A 19713-nucleotide genomic window follows, 5' to 3' on the forward strand; every position below is an offset into this window, starting at 1 on the left:
AAATATCTATCTAAATTTTTTATTTTTGTTTCTTACTCCATCTCTGTTTGTTGTGGTCCTCTGTCACGTGGGCTGAGGGGACAAGGTCAGGGATATAGATAGCCTCAGCACTCTAACAAGGACATTGTTTATTTGCCTCAACCTTTCAAGAAGAAGAAGGTGTGCCACAATGGGACGTGGGTAGTTGGGGCACATGGAAGAGGATAAATGGAGAACAAATGTGATGATGGGAAGAAGAATAAGGGAACGGCACACACAAAATGGAGTTAGTATAGGTAGATAATTCAATGGCTGCTACAGATTGGGGCCGTAGCACAGATAAAAATTCAAATAGGGGAGAAACCCCAACTGCCAGTGAGTCAGGGGAGTAACATCCACTGACATTTCAACACAAATTTAACTCTCTCATGTTACATCTGCGCCACCTGCAGTGCACATGGTTTTGCCCATTTTCCAAACAAATTTGTACTGCAATCAGATCTGAATAAGGGCCTGTGTGTGGACTGCTGCAGCAGATCCCAGCAAGAGTTGGCAGAGGCATGTTACAAGAGAAATATACCTGTATGGAAGGCATCATATACTAACAGCAGCCATTTGGATTTGGTCAGTCTCAGCAGTATGAATGGACTTTGCATTACGATGGTTCTCAACCATCAATGTTTTTGTTCTGATGGTAGTGGCAGATGGTGGCATTCTGATGATAAATATTTGATTGTGTTGCAATGGTCCTACCTCCAGTCCCATCCCCAGGCAGCCATGCTGCAGTGGTTTATTGCGCATGTGCAGCCACACTGCAGATGTTTGCGCATGTGCAAATTGTGTACATTTTTTTTTTTCTACCAAATCCTTTAAATGCGATGGTCAGTTAAGGCCCATACACACTAGAAGATTTTTATTTCAAAAGACTTTGCCAAAATCTGTGAGATTTATCTATCGCCAAAGTAGTGCGTACACACTGAGCTATTTTACCAAAAGAGCAAGAGATTTTCAGGAGGTGAAAGACTTTGCTGAAAATCTTTCATTATAAAAGGCTATTTACATAATGGGCTGGGTTTGAATTCCATTGGTTCCATATTTACATTACTGGCAGCGGCACGCATGGCACGGTGCATGATCCACGGGGGGTGCGGGCACCGGAGCAAGTCAGCGGTGGTGCAGTGTGGCTCAACTGGCTTTAGGGGGATGGGGTGCGGGTGCCAGTCACCTTGCTCCACGCCACTGACCTGCTCCCAAGTGCCGCCCTCCAGTGGGCTGGCCCTGATTGCTTATTATATTTATATGTCCACTGCCACCAATGTATTATATACATTGCTGGTCTGTGCCAGCAATGTATATATGTACTGGCTTAAATATATCACATTGGTGCTCAGTGTAATCTATATATTACTTGCTTAAAAAACGCATTGGTGGCCAGTGGAGTTTATATGCTCCACACTATGGAGCAGAGCAGCCAGCCGGGGGCGGGGCGCTCCGCCGGGCTGTGTGGCCTGGCCGGGGAGACGCAGCAGAGAAGATGAGTGGCGGGATGGGCATGGCGGCGGGGTGAGTATATGCACTGGTTGGTGGGGGAGGGAGTGGGCTGGATGTCAGGGGGGGGCGGGGTCAATGGCAGGGGGGGCAGTCAGCCGGGGGAGGGAGCAGCCGGTCAGCTGGGCTGAAAGTCTCTGATCTTTCAGCCTGGCTGCCATACACACCTGGCGATGATGGCTCAAATATGAGCCATCATCGCCAGACATGCTGGTTAAATCAGCAGACTGCCTACTTTGCTAGCGATGATGCGGGAGCGCGCATCATCGCTAGTCGGGCATCGGTGGACCATACACACTTGCAGACTTTGAGCTGAAAATCGCTCAAAACTGCTGTTTTGAGTGATTTTCAGCTCAAAGTCTGAAAGTGTGTATGGGCCTTTACCATCTGTTGATCATAGGCTTTAGATGTCCATCCTTACTCAGGGGAAGGAGAAGCAGATACAAAGTGTGGGCAGGGATGTGATGCAACAGCCACAAGAGAAGCTGGTTCTGCATCTGTTACTGTGTAAATGGCCTCACACTGCAAACAGCCAGCCAGGATGGCAGCACATATTCCAGTCACAGCCTACACTAACTTGTAGCACATCCTGGCAGGAAGTCTGAACAAACCACTCAGCCAGTGATTTGGGGAGGATTACTGCAGACTCCTCAGATCATTGGCTGATCGATCTGCGGAATCATCATGCAGTCCCACCTCAGTGCTCAGCCTCTCCAGGACCCAGCATCAGTCTGAATAAAAAAGTTTGCCAGTTTTGAGGGTTTCTACCCTGAGGCTGGCCCTTAAGGTGCCCATACATCGCACGCGTTATAGGCTGGATCGCATCGCAATGCATGGTGCGCGGCCGTGCATCGCATTTCACGGTGAAATGGGCACCTTAATGTGTAGCATGTGGTTGTTGCAAGCCTGCCAGGGCATAAATCGTCCCACCCCGGGGGGGCAGATGGCATCCTAACCCCCAGCCCACCACTATTCACTGCTTTCTTTACATTTTATAATGTGATGAGAAGTAGTCTCTAGTGTCCGATACTTTTATTAATGACCAGAAGTGCTTTTTTTTATTCAGATAAAAGAACCAATCCCATAATCACTTTGTGTACTTGTTCCTGGAACTTTCCAAGCCTGTTATGATCAGCAAGCACCCTCTATGGGTGGCATTGTGGGCTATATACTGTATGGCAATAGTGTGGAAAAGAAAGGTTTCTTTCAGAATTTAAGTGCACCTAACATTTGTCAGTTATCTCAGTAATTCTTGCAACACAGGTTTACAATACTTTGTAGTGCATGTCAACTCCACATACTGTATTCAACATTTAATTATTTATTTGCTTTTTTTTTTTTTTTTTAAGTTTATTTGTGACCACTGCCTGATGTTTTACATTCTTGTAATTATGTTTCAGAGCTTTATCATTTCAAATACCTTTTAGCGGCTACCTTTGGTTATTGTTAAACTTTTTAATATTCCTATGTAATTTGTGGAATGAATACTACTAACGGGGTTATTTATATAAGGGGAGTACATATAATCGACACATACTTTCAACTTTTTCATTGCGAACTCTGATTGGAAATACAGTAGTACCTTATGCCAGGGGTGGGCTGGGCCGGGGGGCAGGCCCCACCGTATTCTGTACGCTCTATAAGAAATAATACTCACAGTACTAATATGTTCCTCACACTGTGATGAATGTGTGTATTGCACAATATTTTCACCTAGTTATATTGTAGTTTTAATCAACTTTACCTTTTTGCCTTCTATATTCTTTTCTAATTTCCAAGCAGCAGCCACGTGTATGTTTTGCTTATATTATGAACATAAAGCCTTGTGCATGTGTATAAAAAATGGCTTAAAAAATTACATAATATTGATATGAACTAAACGTTAAGATTTTTGTTTTTGTTTTGTTTATATGATCTGTATGTGTTCATATTGTGTTTGTGGTTGTCATTTTTATGCATTTATTTTCACAGTGATCATTCTAAGGCAGTGGTTCCCAAACTGTGCGCCTAGGCTCCCTGGGGCGCCTCGGAGCACTTGCAGGGGTGTCACAGGTTGGTGGTCCAGAACCAATTCCAATTCTTTATTTTCAAAGAAATAGGCAAAATCAGTGCTTGTGGCTTCCCATAATAAAATGTTTGGGTAAACAGAAGTGAATCATGTTCCTCACCATATAAATGGACCTAAGAATGAAATTGAATCCCAATTTATTTAATTAAATATTTTTTTTTCCTGAAATTCTCAGTAACTTTTTGCCTTGGGGTGACGTGAAAAATATTCTAATACTGTATGGTGCCGTGAATCAAAAAGTTTGGGAACCACTGTTCTAAGGACTTTACAATAAAACTGAGGGTTAGCAGGTCTGTTTTTAAAAGAAAACCTGCAAACTCCCTTTCAAAAATTTTATGAGGAGATACTGTACAGTATACATTATGGGGGAGATTCAGGTTGGTTTGCAAAGGCAAACTCCTTTAATGGACAAAACCATATGCACTGCAGGTGGGGCAGATAACATGCAGAGAGAGTTAGATTTGGGTGAATTATTTTGTTTCTGTGCAAAGTAAATACTGAGTGCTTTATTTTTACACTGCAATTTAGATTTCAGTTTGAACACCCAAATCTTAACTCTATGCACACCTGCAGTGCACATGGTTTTGCTCATTAGATTTTACTTTTGGGAGCCAACTTGAAGTAGGCCCGATTATTTGAGAGGGGACGTGCTAGTACCAGAGAGGTAATTCTCTGGAAATCAAGGGTGGGAAGCTAGGGAGTATACTGGAGAAAGGAAACCATACTTGACTGAGGGATGAGCACACTTGCAATGTACTGTAAACATTTACTTTAAAAGAACTTTGGTTGAATTAAGAGTGTGGCTTTTGTATGCACAATATATATTTGAATGACGAATGTTCCTTAACTGCAATGACCTACAGACAAATCACATGTTTTAATTCATTCTATGATACAAGTAGTTTATATGTTAAGTGACCACATTTCCTAATCAGATGTTCAGCCAGATTTTATTAATTTATGGAGCTAGTGTAGATCAAAGATCATATCATAGGTTTTCTTTTAGTTTAAAGCACTTACAATTCATGGAGGATGCAAGTGATGGATTAAAAATACTGGGACAGATGTATTAAGTCTGGTGAAGTGACAGTGGATGGTGATAACCCACTAGCCAATCAGCTGTTTGAAAAATGACAGTTACGAGTCAATTGGCTGCTATATCACGGCTTTATCACTACACCAGGCTTAATACATCGGACCCACTGTAAGAAATGTAACAATTTTGTAACTAATGTCAACTTGAAATCTGAAATGGTTAAGCATGTATTTGTATAGTGTTTGCTAATTAGGCACCCTCCCTTATTGCACATGTTTTCTGCTCAATCAGAGACGCTCGCCTATGTTCGATTTAACTCCACCCCTTGCTGTCAGCCCTGTGCTAGGAGAGAGGAACACTGTAGGTGCAGTATGTGAATGTAAATTATGCTTTTAAACAGGTAGGAACCCTGGTTGATTCATTAAGGACTGGCATCTCCTCTCAGTTGCCCTTCCAATCAGCTGGGTGGATTAATTCCTTTACAATTTACAGGTTTCATTATGGAACCTGTAGCTGCATTACAGTACTGGAATCTTCAGCACAACTCTCCTGAGTTAACCCTTTCAGGTCCAACGTCTAGTCAGGCTCAATAGCCCTAGCGCTCATAGCAGATCCAATGGTGAACCACTTTAAAATAAGAACATTTAATGTAGACCAGTTTTGAATAAAAAAAAAAATGTATTACAAATAATTAAAACCAGACTGTTTGAATTGCAAAAATAAAATAAAAAAATTGCCTGCAAAGGGTTTAGATTTAAAGTACACATACTAGGCGTGATAGCCTAATTTGTCCTCCATTTAATTAATGTATAGGCTGTTGTTAATTTCAATTAGTTTTCCTTTGCTTTGTATAGTCCCTTTTTATAGGACTAAAGTAAAGTAGTAGGATGGCATCTAGAGTAAACTACAATTGACACCTCTGCATTTTACTGTAGCTCCTTTTCACAAGCTGGTTGTTGAAAAATATTGCCTTATTTGCTATTCTTTTGTTACCCTGTAATACACACATTAAACATGGCTTATGCTTGCAACATTTTCATGAGTCATCTTAGCTGAGGTTTGCAGCACAACAGATGCTTAGCTGTCAGAGTGGCACAATGGACATCCTCCAGACTTTCAGTGTTGCCTCAAACAACCACTGACAGTTTTCATACTGGCAACATGTGTACACCGAAATTAAAATGTCCTTGAAAAAGGCTATTTCAGTCACCTGTTGATGGTAAGTCATGTTCTTTATGGGTTGACAAACCTGAAAGGACGGGCCAGGTGGCAAACACCTTATTTGCATATAGCGAAACACATTAAACTTTCGGGTTAATGCTACACTAAATATATTATAACAAACTTTCCTGGAGATCATTTATGCAAACATACATGCATTACTGATAACTGCAATGACTTCCAATTACATTTATCATATGCTATTATCATACTGTTTGGAAAGCTGGAGATAAACAGATGTCTAATTTGACAACAAAATAACACACATATACAGTGTGTGTGTGTGTGTGTGTGTGTGTGTGTGTATATATGGCAGTACGGATGGTGTAATGGTTAGCATTACTGCCTCACAGCACTGAGGTCATGGGTTCAATACCCACCATGGCCCTAACTGTGCGGAGTTTGTATATTCTCCCCGTACTTGCGTGGGTTTCCTCCGGGTACTCCGGTTTCCTCCCACAATCCAAAAATATACTGCTAGGCTAATTTGGCTCCCAACAAAATTAACCCTAGAATGTCTGTGTGTGCGTGTACATGTGGTAGGGAATATAGATTGTAAGCTCCACTGGGGCAGGGACTGATGTGAATGGTCAAATATTCTCTGTAAAGCGCTGCGGAATCTGTGTGCGCTATATAAGAAACTGCTAATAAATAAATAAATATATATATATATATATATATATATATATATATATATACACACACACATACATTAAAGTGAAGCCGGCACAATCCACTAAATAGCAAGGGATATACAGTATATATTTAATTTACCTAGTAGGTTAATAGCTCTGCAAACAAAACAAAAAAGTACATGTGAATGTTCGTTCTGTGCAAAAGGAATGTGCTTAGAACTTAAGAATATCTTTCATTTATCATTTTTATGATACTGTTCTAAAATAGTTCCAAAGACTGTTTGAATCTGTCCATGCTATTGATAAGAGTATAAAAATACAGTAAAAGTAGAAGTGCTAGGCATTGTTAGCATTCTGAAATCCAACCTCATGCTGTGAAGTGTTGGTGTACAGCCTATCATCCTGCAGACTGAATTCTAAAAATAAGTTTTGTTTGTTCTTCGCCCAATACCCAAATATGTCCCAAATTAGTTGTGTGCTGTACAAAGACGCTTGTTTTATCATCCAGTGCATTTGACCACCAGCATTCTCTTCATGATGTCATAATTGCAACTATGATTTATTATCTAAAATCATAGATGCTGTATTCTTGCACAGTACTCTCCGAGATTTAATCTCTGTAAAAGGTAATGTTTGTCTTACGCAGTGCAATACATAGTAAGCAGGCCGGCTGTATCGTCAAAGAGGCCCTTTGCTATGTTTTTTGGGGTGTTTTTTTTTTTAGTGCTGTTCACTCTAGCACAATTGTCTAGGATTCAGCCAGGATTAATCTCCAGTGTGAGTGTTATACCATCAACATGGGAGAGGTCATACAGTATGTACAGGTTTCACGTAAAATGTATCTCATCTGCATATAAATGACACTGCTTCTGGGAGTTTGTTTTAATTAATATCCAATTAGTTATTTTAAGTGTAATTAGCCTTGCTTTATTTCACGCTAGTTTACAATACTCAGTCATAAAGAAGAATTTTGGACAAAAAACAAGGTGAAGACTGATTCCTCCACTGGCGCTCTGTATAGGATGGTACCTTCCTTAAAATGGAGGTACGATCCTCTTCTCCCAAATATATACGATCACTGCAGTATAAGTATAAATACCATACATCCCATTGTCATAAACAGCGATCCTCTTCTCCGCCTCTGTATACTCAATTTCTGTGTTAGATAAACTTCGTCCAACTCAAATCGAAGGATAGGCACAAGAATTTAGCGTGCTCCCCCCAAAAAGGAATTAGGAGAAATGGCACAAATAGTGTAATACCATTTAATACATATAACACATTTAAAATACAGAAGTGGGACATAAACAATGCGGATGGTAAATGGAAGATTGGCCTGTTACCCGTATGCGTGGAGAACTTGGATGGCAATCCAGTCCTCAAAGTTGGCATAAGAGGATGACGGTGAGCCCGGGATTTCGACCGTCAAACGTCCACAGCAATAGGCACAGAGTCCAAATGGTCCATAAACGCTATCCCCATACAAAAAGGGTAACCCAGCTCCAAGCGCTTTCGACCTCCACTGAGGTCTTTTTCAAGAAGAGTGCTGGGAAACTCTATACTCCGGGTTTATATAGTACAAGTGTCCAATCAGAGCATAATATGGTGTGATTGACACGTCCCTGTGCCAATCAGAACTGAATTCTAGTTTTACCTGAACAAGTGTCCAATCAGAGCATAATATGGTGTGATTGACACGTCCCTGTGCCAATCAGAACTGAATTCTAGTTTTACCTGAACAAGTGTCCAATCAGAACATAATATGGTGTGATTGACACGTCCCTGTGCCAATCAGAACTGAATTCTAGTTTTACCTGAACAAGTGTCCAATCAGAGCATAATATGGTGTGATTGACACGTCCCTGTGCCAATCAGAACTGAATTCTAGTTTTACCTGAACAAGTGTCCAATCAGAGCATAATATGGTGTGATTGACACGTCCCTGTGCCAATCAGAACTGAATTCTAGTTTTACCTGAACAAGTGTCCAATCAGAGCATAATATGGTGTGAATGACACGTCCCTGTGCCAATCAGAACTGAATTCGAGTTTTACCTGAACAAAGGATAAGTCCAAACAGACGCTAAAGTCCAGGATGTGCGGTAAATGCCGCGACTTCCGGTCCGCGGTAGTAAGTATCCAGTGACGATACCGGAAGTACGTGGTCCGGCGTGTGACGTCATATCCGGGAATGGTGTTATGCTTCCGGATATTCGTGGTGTCAGCGGCCATCTTGGTGCACCTCCGGGAATAGTGTTTAACTTCCGGATATTCATAGTATTAGCGGCCATCTTGGTGCACCTCTGAAACGTTATAGATGGGCTGGAATTCATATGAACGTCTCATAGTGTGCTAAAAATCCGGAATCACTGAAAATTATATACATATTGGGTATAAGTAAAATTTCATATATGCATAAAGTATTTAACCATAACAATATAAAAATTGGGGATTTTAAAATAGACAATATAAAAATAGCAGATATAAAAATAGACCATAAGAATTATAAAACAGGTAATGTGCAGGAATACAGGATTCGGAGGGTTGTAAATAACACTATAAAAACCATTTTACCTCGAAGTCTAAATTAAGACCATTGGGTTTTAAAGTGTTAAAATTATAAATACATTTCATCTCCTCCTGTGCCAACCTGGTGGGCAAATTTCTGTTCCTAATGTCTGCACAAACTTGTTTAATACAGAAAAAACGGGAAATGGCTCCAATGGAGGAGTTATGTTTAACCCTAAAGTGCTGTGAAAGTGAATGGGATTCTAGACCTTTTTTAATATTATTCAAATGTTCGTTAAGACGGACTTTAAAGGGTCTGCTGGTCCGTCCAACATAAAAGAGTCCACATGTGCATTCGATGGCATATACAACGTTTTTGCTGTTACATGTTAAAAATTGATCTATGACATGATAAAATCCATTGATCTCGACTCTCTCATATTTAGTGATCCCATTATTTTTAACTGCCTTACAACCATTGCAACCCCCGCACCTGTGGAAACCCTTGGTGGCAATGGTTCCCCTAGGTTTATTGGTTATCAAGGCACTTCGCACAATCTTATTTCTTATATTTGGGGCTTTTCTATAAATAAAATTCGGGCGGTCGGGTAGAATTGACCCCAAGATCGGATCCTTCTTTAATACCCCCCAATTTTTCTTAAAAGATCTCTCTATATTTTTGTGTTGGGCGCTATAGCCAGTAATGAAGGCCCATTTTAAATCTTTGTTTGTGGTTGTACTGTCGTTTTTATCCTTGTCTTTTAACAACTCATTTCTTTCGATTTGATTGGTATTTTCCATTTTTGTCTCAATAAAGTGCGAATCATATCCGCTTCTGACAAATCTCTGGGCCATGTTCGTTGCTTGTTCCTGATAGACTGTGTTGTCAGTACAATTGCGTCGTATTCTTTTGAACTGCCCCCCTGGGATTGCATTCAACCATTGTGAGTGGTGGCAACTATCGTGGTGAATATATGATAAGCAGTCCGTAGGTTTTGTAAATGTTTTCGTCTTTAAAACACCATCTTCAATAAAAATTGTAATATCTAAAAAGTCTACTGTTGTTCGACTGATGTTAAAAGTTAGTTCAATGTTGACAGTATTTGTATTGAGGTATGCACAAAAGGAATTTAAGTCAACCTCACTACCCCTCCAGAAAAAAATAATATCATCTATATAACGTTTCCATGACACCAGATTCGCCCCATATGGGTTGTTAGACCATACCTTATCATCTTCCCATGCCCCCATGAAGATGTTGGCATAGCTAGGGGCGAATCTGGTGCCCATGGCTGTCCCCGTTTTCTGGATATAAAAACAGTCTTGAAATAAAAAATAGTTATTATTCAAGATAAAATGTACTCCCTCTTCAATAAAAGCTTGGAGGTTTTTGTCCAGGTCACTATCATGCAATGATCGATTCATAGCAGCTAGGCCATCTTGATGCTCAATTATGGTGTATAATGATTTGACATCTGCAGTGACCATAAAAATGTCATCGTTAAAACATAAATCTGATAAAATATTTAAAAGGCTTTTGGTGTCTCTGAGATGTGACCGGTTTTTTAAAACAAGGGGCTGTAAATAAAAGTCAATATATTCAGAGAGATTGGCCGTCAAGGAATTAGTTCCGGAAACAATAGGGCGTCCGGGAGGATGAGTAACACTTTTATGAACTTTGGGAAGTAAATAAATAACAGGTATGGATGGTTCTTTAGTGAGTAAAAATTTGTGGGTATTATCTTCTAAAACACCTTGTGACTTATATTTATCAAGTAGGGTGGTGAGTTTTTTTAGCATATTATCCGTGGGATCCCCCCTGAGTTTGTGGTAAGTGGTTTTATCCTCTACCTGGGAGAGGACTTCATTGATATACCATATTTTGTCCATCAGGACAATCCCCCCGCCTTTATCGGCGGGTTTGATAATGAGGTCCTGGTTTTCACTAAGCTGTTTTAGAGCATCTCTTTCTTTCTTAGACAAATTGTATTTCACCTCTGATGGTTTTATGTTTTTTATATCGTCCTGTATTAAAGTGCAAAAAGTGTCTATATAGCTCCCTTTGACGTGGGCAGGAAAAAATATAGATTTGGGTTTAAATCTACTGGTGGCTTCTAGTGGCACATCTGAAGGGGTGGATACTGGATTTTCCAAGTCCTTTTGGATAAAAAACTTTTTTATACATAGCTTCCGTATATATTTATGTACGTCCACGAAAGTGGCAAATTTATTAATATTAGCCGTAGGGGCATATTTGAGGCCTTTTTCAAGGACGGAAGTTTCGTAAGAATCCAATATATGTGAGCTTATGTTAAAGATTTTTATCGTATTCCGTTGATTTTCACCCTCCAATGTGTTGCTAGATACGATGATCTTAGGTTTGCTTTTTTTGGGTTTCCTTTTACGGGCACGATTTTTCCTAATCAGTGTCTTTTTCCTGCCGGCTCTTTTTCCTCTATGTGTTGGAGATTTTTGATGTGTCATTATCTCCATGACTGTCGCTCGCCTCTTGTTCCTAAAAAATGAATTCTATTTTGTTCTCGAACCAATGGTTGGTATCTATTCCGGAAGTGTAGGGGCGAGTAATCTTCTGTCCTCTCGTCATGTTCATTTTCCCTTGCCTCACCACTCACAATGGTTGAATGCAATCCCAGGGGGGCAGTTCAAAAGAATACGACGCAATTGTACTGACAACACAGTCTATCAGGAACAAGCAACGAACATGGCCCAGAGATTTGTCAGAAGCGGATATGATTCGCACTTTATTGAGACAAAAATGGAAAATACCAATCAAATCGAAAGAAATGAGTTGTTAAAAGACAAGGATAAAAACGACAGTACAACCACAAACAAAGATTTAAAATGGGCCTTCATTACTGGCTATAGCGCCCAACACAAAAATATAGAGAGATCTTTTAAGAAAAATTGGGGGGTATTAAAGAAGGATCCGATCTTGGGGTCAATTCTACCCGACCGCCCGAATTTTATTTATAGAAAAGCCCCAAATATAAGAAATAAGATTGTGCGAAGTGCCTTGATAACCAATAAACCTAGGGGAACCATTGCCACCAAGGGTTTCCACAGGTGCGGGGGTTGCAATGGTTGTAAGGCAGTTAAAAATAATGGGATCACTAAATATGAGAGAGTCGAGATCAATGGATTTTATCATGTCATAGATCAATTTTTAACATGTAACAGCAAAAACGTTGTATATGCCATCGAATGCACATGTGGACTCTTTTATGTTGGACGGACCAGCAGACCCTTTAAAGTCCGTCTTAACGAACATTTGAATAATATTAAAAAAGGTCTAGAATCCCATTCACTTTCACAGCACTTTAGGGTTAAACATAACTCCTCCATTGGAGCCATTTCCCGTTTTTTCTGTATTAAACAAGTTTGTGCAGACATTAGGAACAGAAATTTGCCCACCAGGTTGGCACAGGAGGAGATGAAATGTATTTATAATTTTAACACTTTAAAACCCAATGGTCTTAATTTAGACTTCGAGGTAAAATGGTTTTTATAGTGTTATTTACAACCCTCCGAATCCTGTATTCCTGCACATTACCTGTTTTATAATTCTTATGGTCTATTTTTATATCTGCTATTTTTATATTGTCTATTTTAAAATCCCCAATTTTTATATTGTTATGGTTAAATACTTTATGCATATATGAAATTTTACTTATACCCAATATGTATATAATTTTCAGTGATTCCGGATTTTTAGCACACTATGAGACGTTCATATGAATTCCAGCCCATCTATAACGTTTCAGAGGTGCACCAAGATGGCCGCTAATACTATGAATATCCGGAAGTTAAACACTATTCCCGGAGGTGCACCAAGATGGCCGCTGACACCACGAATATCCGGAAGCATAACACCATTCCCGGATATGACGTCACACGCCGGACCACGTACTTCCGGTATCGTCACTGGATACTTACTACCGCGGACCGGAAGTCGCGGCATTTACCGCACATCCTGGACTTTAGCGTCTGTTTGGACTTATCCTTTGTTCAGGTAAAACTCGAATTCAGTTCTGATTGGCACAGGGACGTGTCATTCACACCATATTATGCTCTGATTGGACACTTGTTCAGGTAAAACTAGAATTCAGTTCTGATTGGCACAGGGACGTGTCAATCACACCATATTATGCTCTGATTGGACACTTGTTCAGGTAAAACTAGAATTCAGTTCTGATTGGCACAGGGACGTGTCAATCACACCATATTATGCTCTGATTGGACACTTGTTCAGGTAAAACTAGAATTCAGTTCTGATTGGCACAGGGACGTGTCAATCACACCATATTATGTTCTGATTGGACACTTGTTCAGGTAAAACTAGAATTCAGTTCTGATTGGCACAGGGACGTGTCAATCACACCATATTATGCTCTGATTGGACACTTGTTCAGGTAAAACTAGAATTCAGTTCTGATTGGCACAGGGACGTGTCAATCACACCATATTATGCTCTGATTGGACACTTGTACTATATAAACCCGGAGTATAGAGTTTCCCAGCACTCTTCTTGAAAAAGACCTCAGTGGAGGTCGAAAGCGCTTGGAGCTGGGTTACCCTTTTTGTATGGGGATAGCGTTTATGGACCATTTGGACTCTGTGCCTATTGCTGTGGACGTTTGACGGTCGAAATCCCGGGCTCACCGTCATCCTCTTATGCCAACTTTGAGGACTGGATTGCCATCCAAGTTCTCCACGCATACGGGTAACAGGCCAATCTTCCATTTACCATCCGCATTGTTTATGTCCCACTTCTGTATTTTAAATGTGTTATATGTATTAAATGGTATTACACTATTTGTGCCATTTCTCCTAATTCCTTTTTGGGGGGAGCACGCTAAATTCTTGTGCCTATCCTTCGATTTGAGTTGGACGAAGTTTATCTAACACAGAAATTGAGTATACAGAGGCGGAGAAGAGGATCGCTGTTTATGACAATGGGATGTATGGTATTTATACTTATACTGCAGTGATCGTATATATTTGGGAGAAGAGGATCGTACCTCCATTTTAAGGAAGGTACCATCCTATACAGAGCGCCAGTGGAGGAATCAGTCTTCACCTTGTTTTTTGTCCATGATACTTGTGGTGTTTGGGTCACCACACTTTTAGATTGAACTCTCCACAGGCTGCTAAGCGCACACTACCATTGACTTTTTTCTTTTTTTCATACATTTGATTACCTTACCCTGCTAAAGTATTTTGGATGTGTGCAGCTAATATGTTCTCCCATAGAGATCATAGGTTATCTCTTTTAGAAAAGGTTTTTAATGTTGATGAGGACCAAATCGAACTATTAGATGAGACATTGGAAAATGTGATGAAAAAACTAGAGGGAATTCTCCTTAAAGAAACTCGCATTTGGTGGGAGGTCGTAACTTTAGAAAAGTACCTATCCCATCAAATAATCCCAAGAGGGCTAAAAATTAATAAAAAAGCCTCCTTTGAAACATGCTCAGATGCATTTATAGAAGGTTGGGAAAAGATTATAGATGAATGTTCCTTTAGATTGATGGATCTCATTATATCCGAAAGAAAAAGGGAACTCAAATCACTAGATGAGGAAATAAATAAATATAAAGACCTACTTAAACCCCTTTCATCCTTACCTGAATATGCAGAATTAGAAGAAAGGATTGATTCTAATCTAAAAAAGACCGAGAGATCAATAGTTGATAGAAAGATCAGAAAGTTTATGAGGGATAAAAGAGAAGCCGCAAGTGAACCTGAAGATGACATATCAGAAGGGAATTTAAGAACGGAAGAAACCCAGGTTTTCGAAAATAGGAACCCTAATAGAGGTAAACAGAATCCTAGGTCACCTATTAGAGTGAGAAAGAATTCAGTCAAATTCAATAAAGCAAACCCTAGAAGGAGATCAAGATCACCTGACAGGGAAAAATGGTATCCAGAAAGAAGGATGAGAGATTACCAAACAGATCATAGGTCCCCTTATAAAATACAAAAAAGGTTTAGGAACCAAGAACATAACAAAAACAGTTCATGGCGACCACATTCACCCAGGGGAAATAGATTCAACTCGTCATCCCGATTTCAACCTAGATATCAAGGCAATAAGGAACAAGGAAGAAAAACTGCTGAGGCAAGGGAAAATGAACATGACGAGAGGACAGAAGATTACTCGCCCCTACACTTCCGGAATAGATACCAACCATTGGTTCGAGAACAAAATAGAATTCATTTTTTAGGAACAAGAGGCGAGCGACAGTCATGGAGATAATGACACATCAAAAATCTCCAACACATAGAGGAAAAAGAGCCGGCAGGAAAAAGACACTGATTAGGAAAAATCGTGCCCGTAAAAGGAAACCCAAAAAAAGCAAACCTAAGATCATCGTATCTAGCAACACATTGGAGGGTGAAAATCAACGGAATACGATAAAAATCTTTAACATAAGCTCACATATATTGGATTCTTACGAAACTTCCGTCCTTGAAAAAGGCCTCAAATATGCCCCTACGGCTAATATTAATAAATTTGCCACTTTCGTGGACGTACATAAATATATACGGAAGCTATGTATAAAAAAGTTTTTTATCCAAAAGGACTTGGAAAATCCAGTATCCACCCCTTCAGATGTGCCACTAGAAGCCACCAGTAGATTTAAACCCAAATCTATATTTTTTCCTGCCCACGTCAAAGGGAGCTATATAGACACTTTTTGCACTTTAATACAGGACGATATAAAAAACATAAAACCATCAGAGGTGAAATACAATTTGTCTAAGAAAGAAAGAGATGCTCTAAAACAGCTTAGTGAAAACCAGGACCTCATTATCAAACCCGCCGATAAAGGCGGGGGGATTGTCCTGATGGACAAAATATGGTATATCAATGAAGTCCTCTCCCAGGTAGAGGATAAAACCACTTACCACAAACTCAGGGGGGATCCCACGGATAATATGCTAAAAAAACTCACCACCCTATTTGATAAATATAAGTCACAAGGTGTTTTAGAAGATAATACCCACAAATTTTTACTCACTAAAGAACCATCCATACCTGTTATTTATTTACTTCCCAAAGTTCATAAAAGTGTTACTCATCCTCCCGGACGCCCTATTGTTTCCGGAACTAATTCCTTGACGGCCAATCTCTCTGAATATATTGACTTTTATTTACAGCCCCTTGTTTTAAAAAACCGGTCACATCTCAGAGACACCAAAAGCCTTTTAAATATTTTATCAGATTTATGTTTTAACGATGACATTTTTATGGTCACTGCAGATGTCAAATCATTATACACCATAATTGAGCATCAAGATGGCCTAGCTGCTATGAATCGATCATTGCATGATAGTGACCTGGACAAAAACCTCCAAGCTTTTATTGAAGAGGGAGTACATTTTATCTTGAATAATAACTATTTTTTATTTCAAGACTGTTTTTATATCCAGAAAACGGGGACAGCCATGGGCACCAGATTCGCCCCTAGCTATGCCAACATCTTCATGGGGGCATGGGAAGATGATAAGGTATGGTCTAACAACCCATATGGGGCGAATCTGGTGTCATGGAAACGTTATATAGATGATATTATTTTTTTCTGGAGGGGTAGTGAGGTTGACTTAAATTCCTTTTGTGCATACCTCAATACAAATACTGTCAACATTGAACTAACTTTTAACATCAGTCGAACAACAGTAGACTTTTTAGATATTACAATTTTTATTGAAGATGGTGTTTTAAAGACGAAAACATTTACAAAACCTACGGACTGCTTATCATATATTCACCACGATAGTTGCCACCACTCACAATGGTTGAATGCAATCCCAGGGGGGCAGTTCAAAAGAATACGACGCAATTGTACTGACAACACAGTCTATCAGGAACAAGCAACGAACATGGCCCAGAGATTTGTCAGAAGCGGATATGATTCGCACTTTATTGAGACAAAAATGGAAAATACCAATCAAATCGAAAGAAATGAGTTGTTAAAAGACAAGGATAAAAACGACAGTACAACCACAAACAAAGATTTAAAATGGGCCTTCATTACTGGCTATAGCGCCCAACACAAAAATATAGAGAGATCTTTTAAGAAAAATTGGGGGGTATTAAAGAAGGATCCGATCTTGGGGTCAATTCTACCCGACCGCCCGAATTTTATTTATAGAAAAGCCCCAAATATAAGAAATAAGATTGTGCGAAGTGCCTTGATAACCAATAAACCTAGGGGAACCATTGCCACCAAGGGTTTCCACAGGTGCGGGGGTTGCAATGGTTGTAAGGCAGTTAAAAATAATGGGATCACTAAATATGAGAGAGTCGAGATCAATGGATTTTATCATGTCATAGATCAATTTTTAACATGTAACAGCAAAAACGTTGTATATGCCATCGAATGCACATGTGGACTCTTTTATGTTGGACGGACCAGCAGACCCTTTAAAGTCCGTCTTAACGAACATTTGAATAATATTAAAAAAGGTCTAGAATCCCATTCACTTTCACAGCACTTTAGGGTTAAACATAACTCCTCCATTGGAGCCATTTCCCGTTTTTTCTGTATTAAACAAGTTTGTGCAGACATTAGGAACAGAAATTTGCCCACCAGGTTGGCACAGGAGGAGATGAAATGTATTTATAATTTTAACACTTTAAAACCCAATGGTCTTAATTTAGACTTCGAGGTAAAATGGTTTTTATAGTGTTATTTACAACCCTCCGAATCCTGTATTCCTGCACATTACCTGTTTTATAATTCTTATGGTCTATTTTTATATCTGCTATTTTTATATTGTCTATTTTAAAATCCCCAATTTTTATATTGTTATGGTTAAATACTTTATGCATATATGAAATTTTACTTATACCCAATATGTATATAATTTTCAGTGATTCCGGATTTTTAGCACACTATGAGACGTTCATATGAATTCCAGCCCATCTATAACGTTTCAGAGGTGCACCAAGATGGCCGCTAATACTATGAATATCCGGAAGTTAAACACTATTCCCGGAGGTGCACCAAGATGGCCGCTGACACCACGAATATCCGGAAGCATAACACCATTCCCGGATATGACGTCACACGCCGGACCACGTACTTCCGGTATCGTCACTGGATACTTACTACCGCGGACCGGAAGTCGCGGCATTTACCGCACATCCTGGACTTTAGCGTCTGTTTGGACTTATCCTTTGTTCAGGTAAAACTCGAATTCAGTTCTGATTGGCACAGGGACGTGTCATTCACACCATATTATGCTCTGATTGGACACTTGTTCAGGTAAAACTAGAATTCAGTTCTGATTGGCACAGGGACGTGTCAATCACACCATATTATGCTCTGATTGGACACTTGTTCAGGTAAAACTAGAATTCAGTTCTGATTGGCACAGGGACGTGTCAATCACACCATATTATGCTCTGATTGGACACTTGTTCAGGTAAAACTAGAATTCAGTTCTGATTGGCACAGGGACGTGTCAATCACACCATATTATGTTCTGATTGGACACTTGTTCAGGTAAAACTAGAATTCAGTTCTGATTGGCACAGGGACGTGTCAATCACACCATATTATGCTCTGATTGGACACTTGTTCAGGTAAAACTAGAATTCAGTTCTGATTGGCACAGGGACGTGTCAATCACACCATATTATGCTCTGATTGGACACTTGTACTATATAAACCCGGAGTATAGAGTTTCCCAGCACTCTTCTTGAAAAAGACCTCAGTGGAGGTCGAAAGCGCTTGGAGCTGGGTTACCCTTTTTGTATGGGGATAGCGTTTATGGACCATTTGGACTCTGTGCCTATTGCTGTGGACGTTTGACGGTCGAAATCCCGGGCTCACCGTCATCCTCTTATGCCAACTTTGAGGACTGGATTGCCATCCAAGTTCTCCACGCATACGGGTAACAGGCCAATCTTCCATTTACCATCCGCATTGTTTATGTCCCACTTCTGTATTTTAAATGTGTTATATGTATTAAATGGTATTACACTATTTGTGCCATTTCTCCTAATTCCTTTTTGGGGGGAGCACGCTAAATTCTTGTGCCTATCCTTCGATTTGAGTTGGACGAAGTTTATCTAACACAGAAATTGAGTATACAGAGGCGAAGAAGAGGATCGCTGTTTATGACAATGGGATGTATGGTATTTATACTTATACTGCAGTGATCGTATATATTTGGGAGAAGAGGATCGTACCTCCATTTTAAGGAAGGTACCATCCTATACAGAGCGCCAGTGGAGGAATCAGTCTTCACCTTGTTTTTTGTCCATGATACTTGTGGTGTTTGGGTCACCACACTTTTAGATTGAACTCTCCACAGGCTGCTAAGCGCACACTACCATTGACTTTTTTCTTTTTTTCATATAAAGAAGAATTTGTTGTAGATGAATGCAAAAATACTTTAATTCTTCCTGGTTACTTACATTGCTTATATACACTGAAATATATTTATATAGTTGTTTTAATTAGCACATTGGTGCTTGCTATGAGGAATTCTATAATTTTCATAGTTTCATTAAGTGCTACCCCACAGGAGGATAATATCCAAGCTTGGTTTGCCCATTAATTACCAGATAATCGCCAGCTGACTCCTAAATCTAATTAAACCCCATAACATATCTCATATAAGGGATTAGTGACATTGTTTTTGCTTTGAAGCCACAAAAGTACTGTATGAAAGACAATATTTTGA

The 19713-nt window shown here is 39.6% G+C and overlaps 1 protein-coding gene across 3 annotated transcripts in view; it reads left to right on the forward strand.

The window, feature by feature from the left end:
* DUSP22 (dual specificity phosphatase 22) overlaps positions 1-19713 on the forward strand; it is a 97697-nt gene that overhangs the window by 43866 nt on the left and 34118 nt on the right. The window contains exon 1 of one of the 3 annotated variants that reach the window (XM_083188022.1): positions 17895-18207. The exons of the other annotated variants lie outside the window; for them this stretch is intronic. Within the exon in view, the coding sequence (XP_083044148.1) occupies positions 18031-18207 (177 nt within the window). The 5' untranslated portion in view covers positions 17895-18030. Of the gene's footprint in view, positions 1-17894; positions 18208-19713 lie in introns of those variants that run through there. 3 annotated transcript variants of the gene reach the window in all.

This window comes from Crinia signifera, chromosome 5 (genome assembly GCF_055691185.1).
Source record: "Crinia signifera chromosome 5, ASM5569118v1, whole genome shotgun sequence".
In the NCBI taxonomy this organism is placed as follows: domain Eukaryota; kingdom Metazoa; phylum Chordata; class Amphibia; order Anura; family Myobatrachidae; genus Crinia; species Crinia signifera.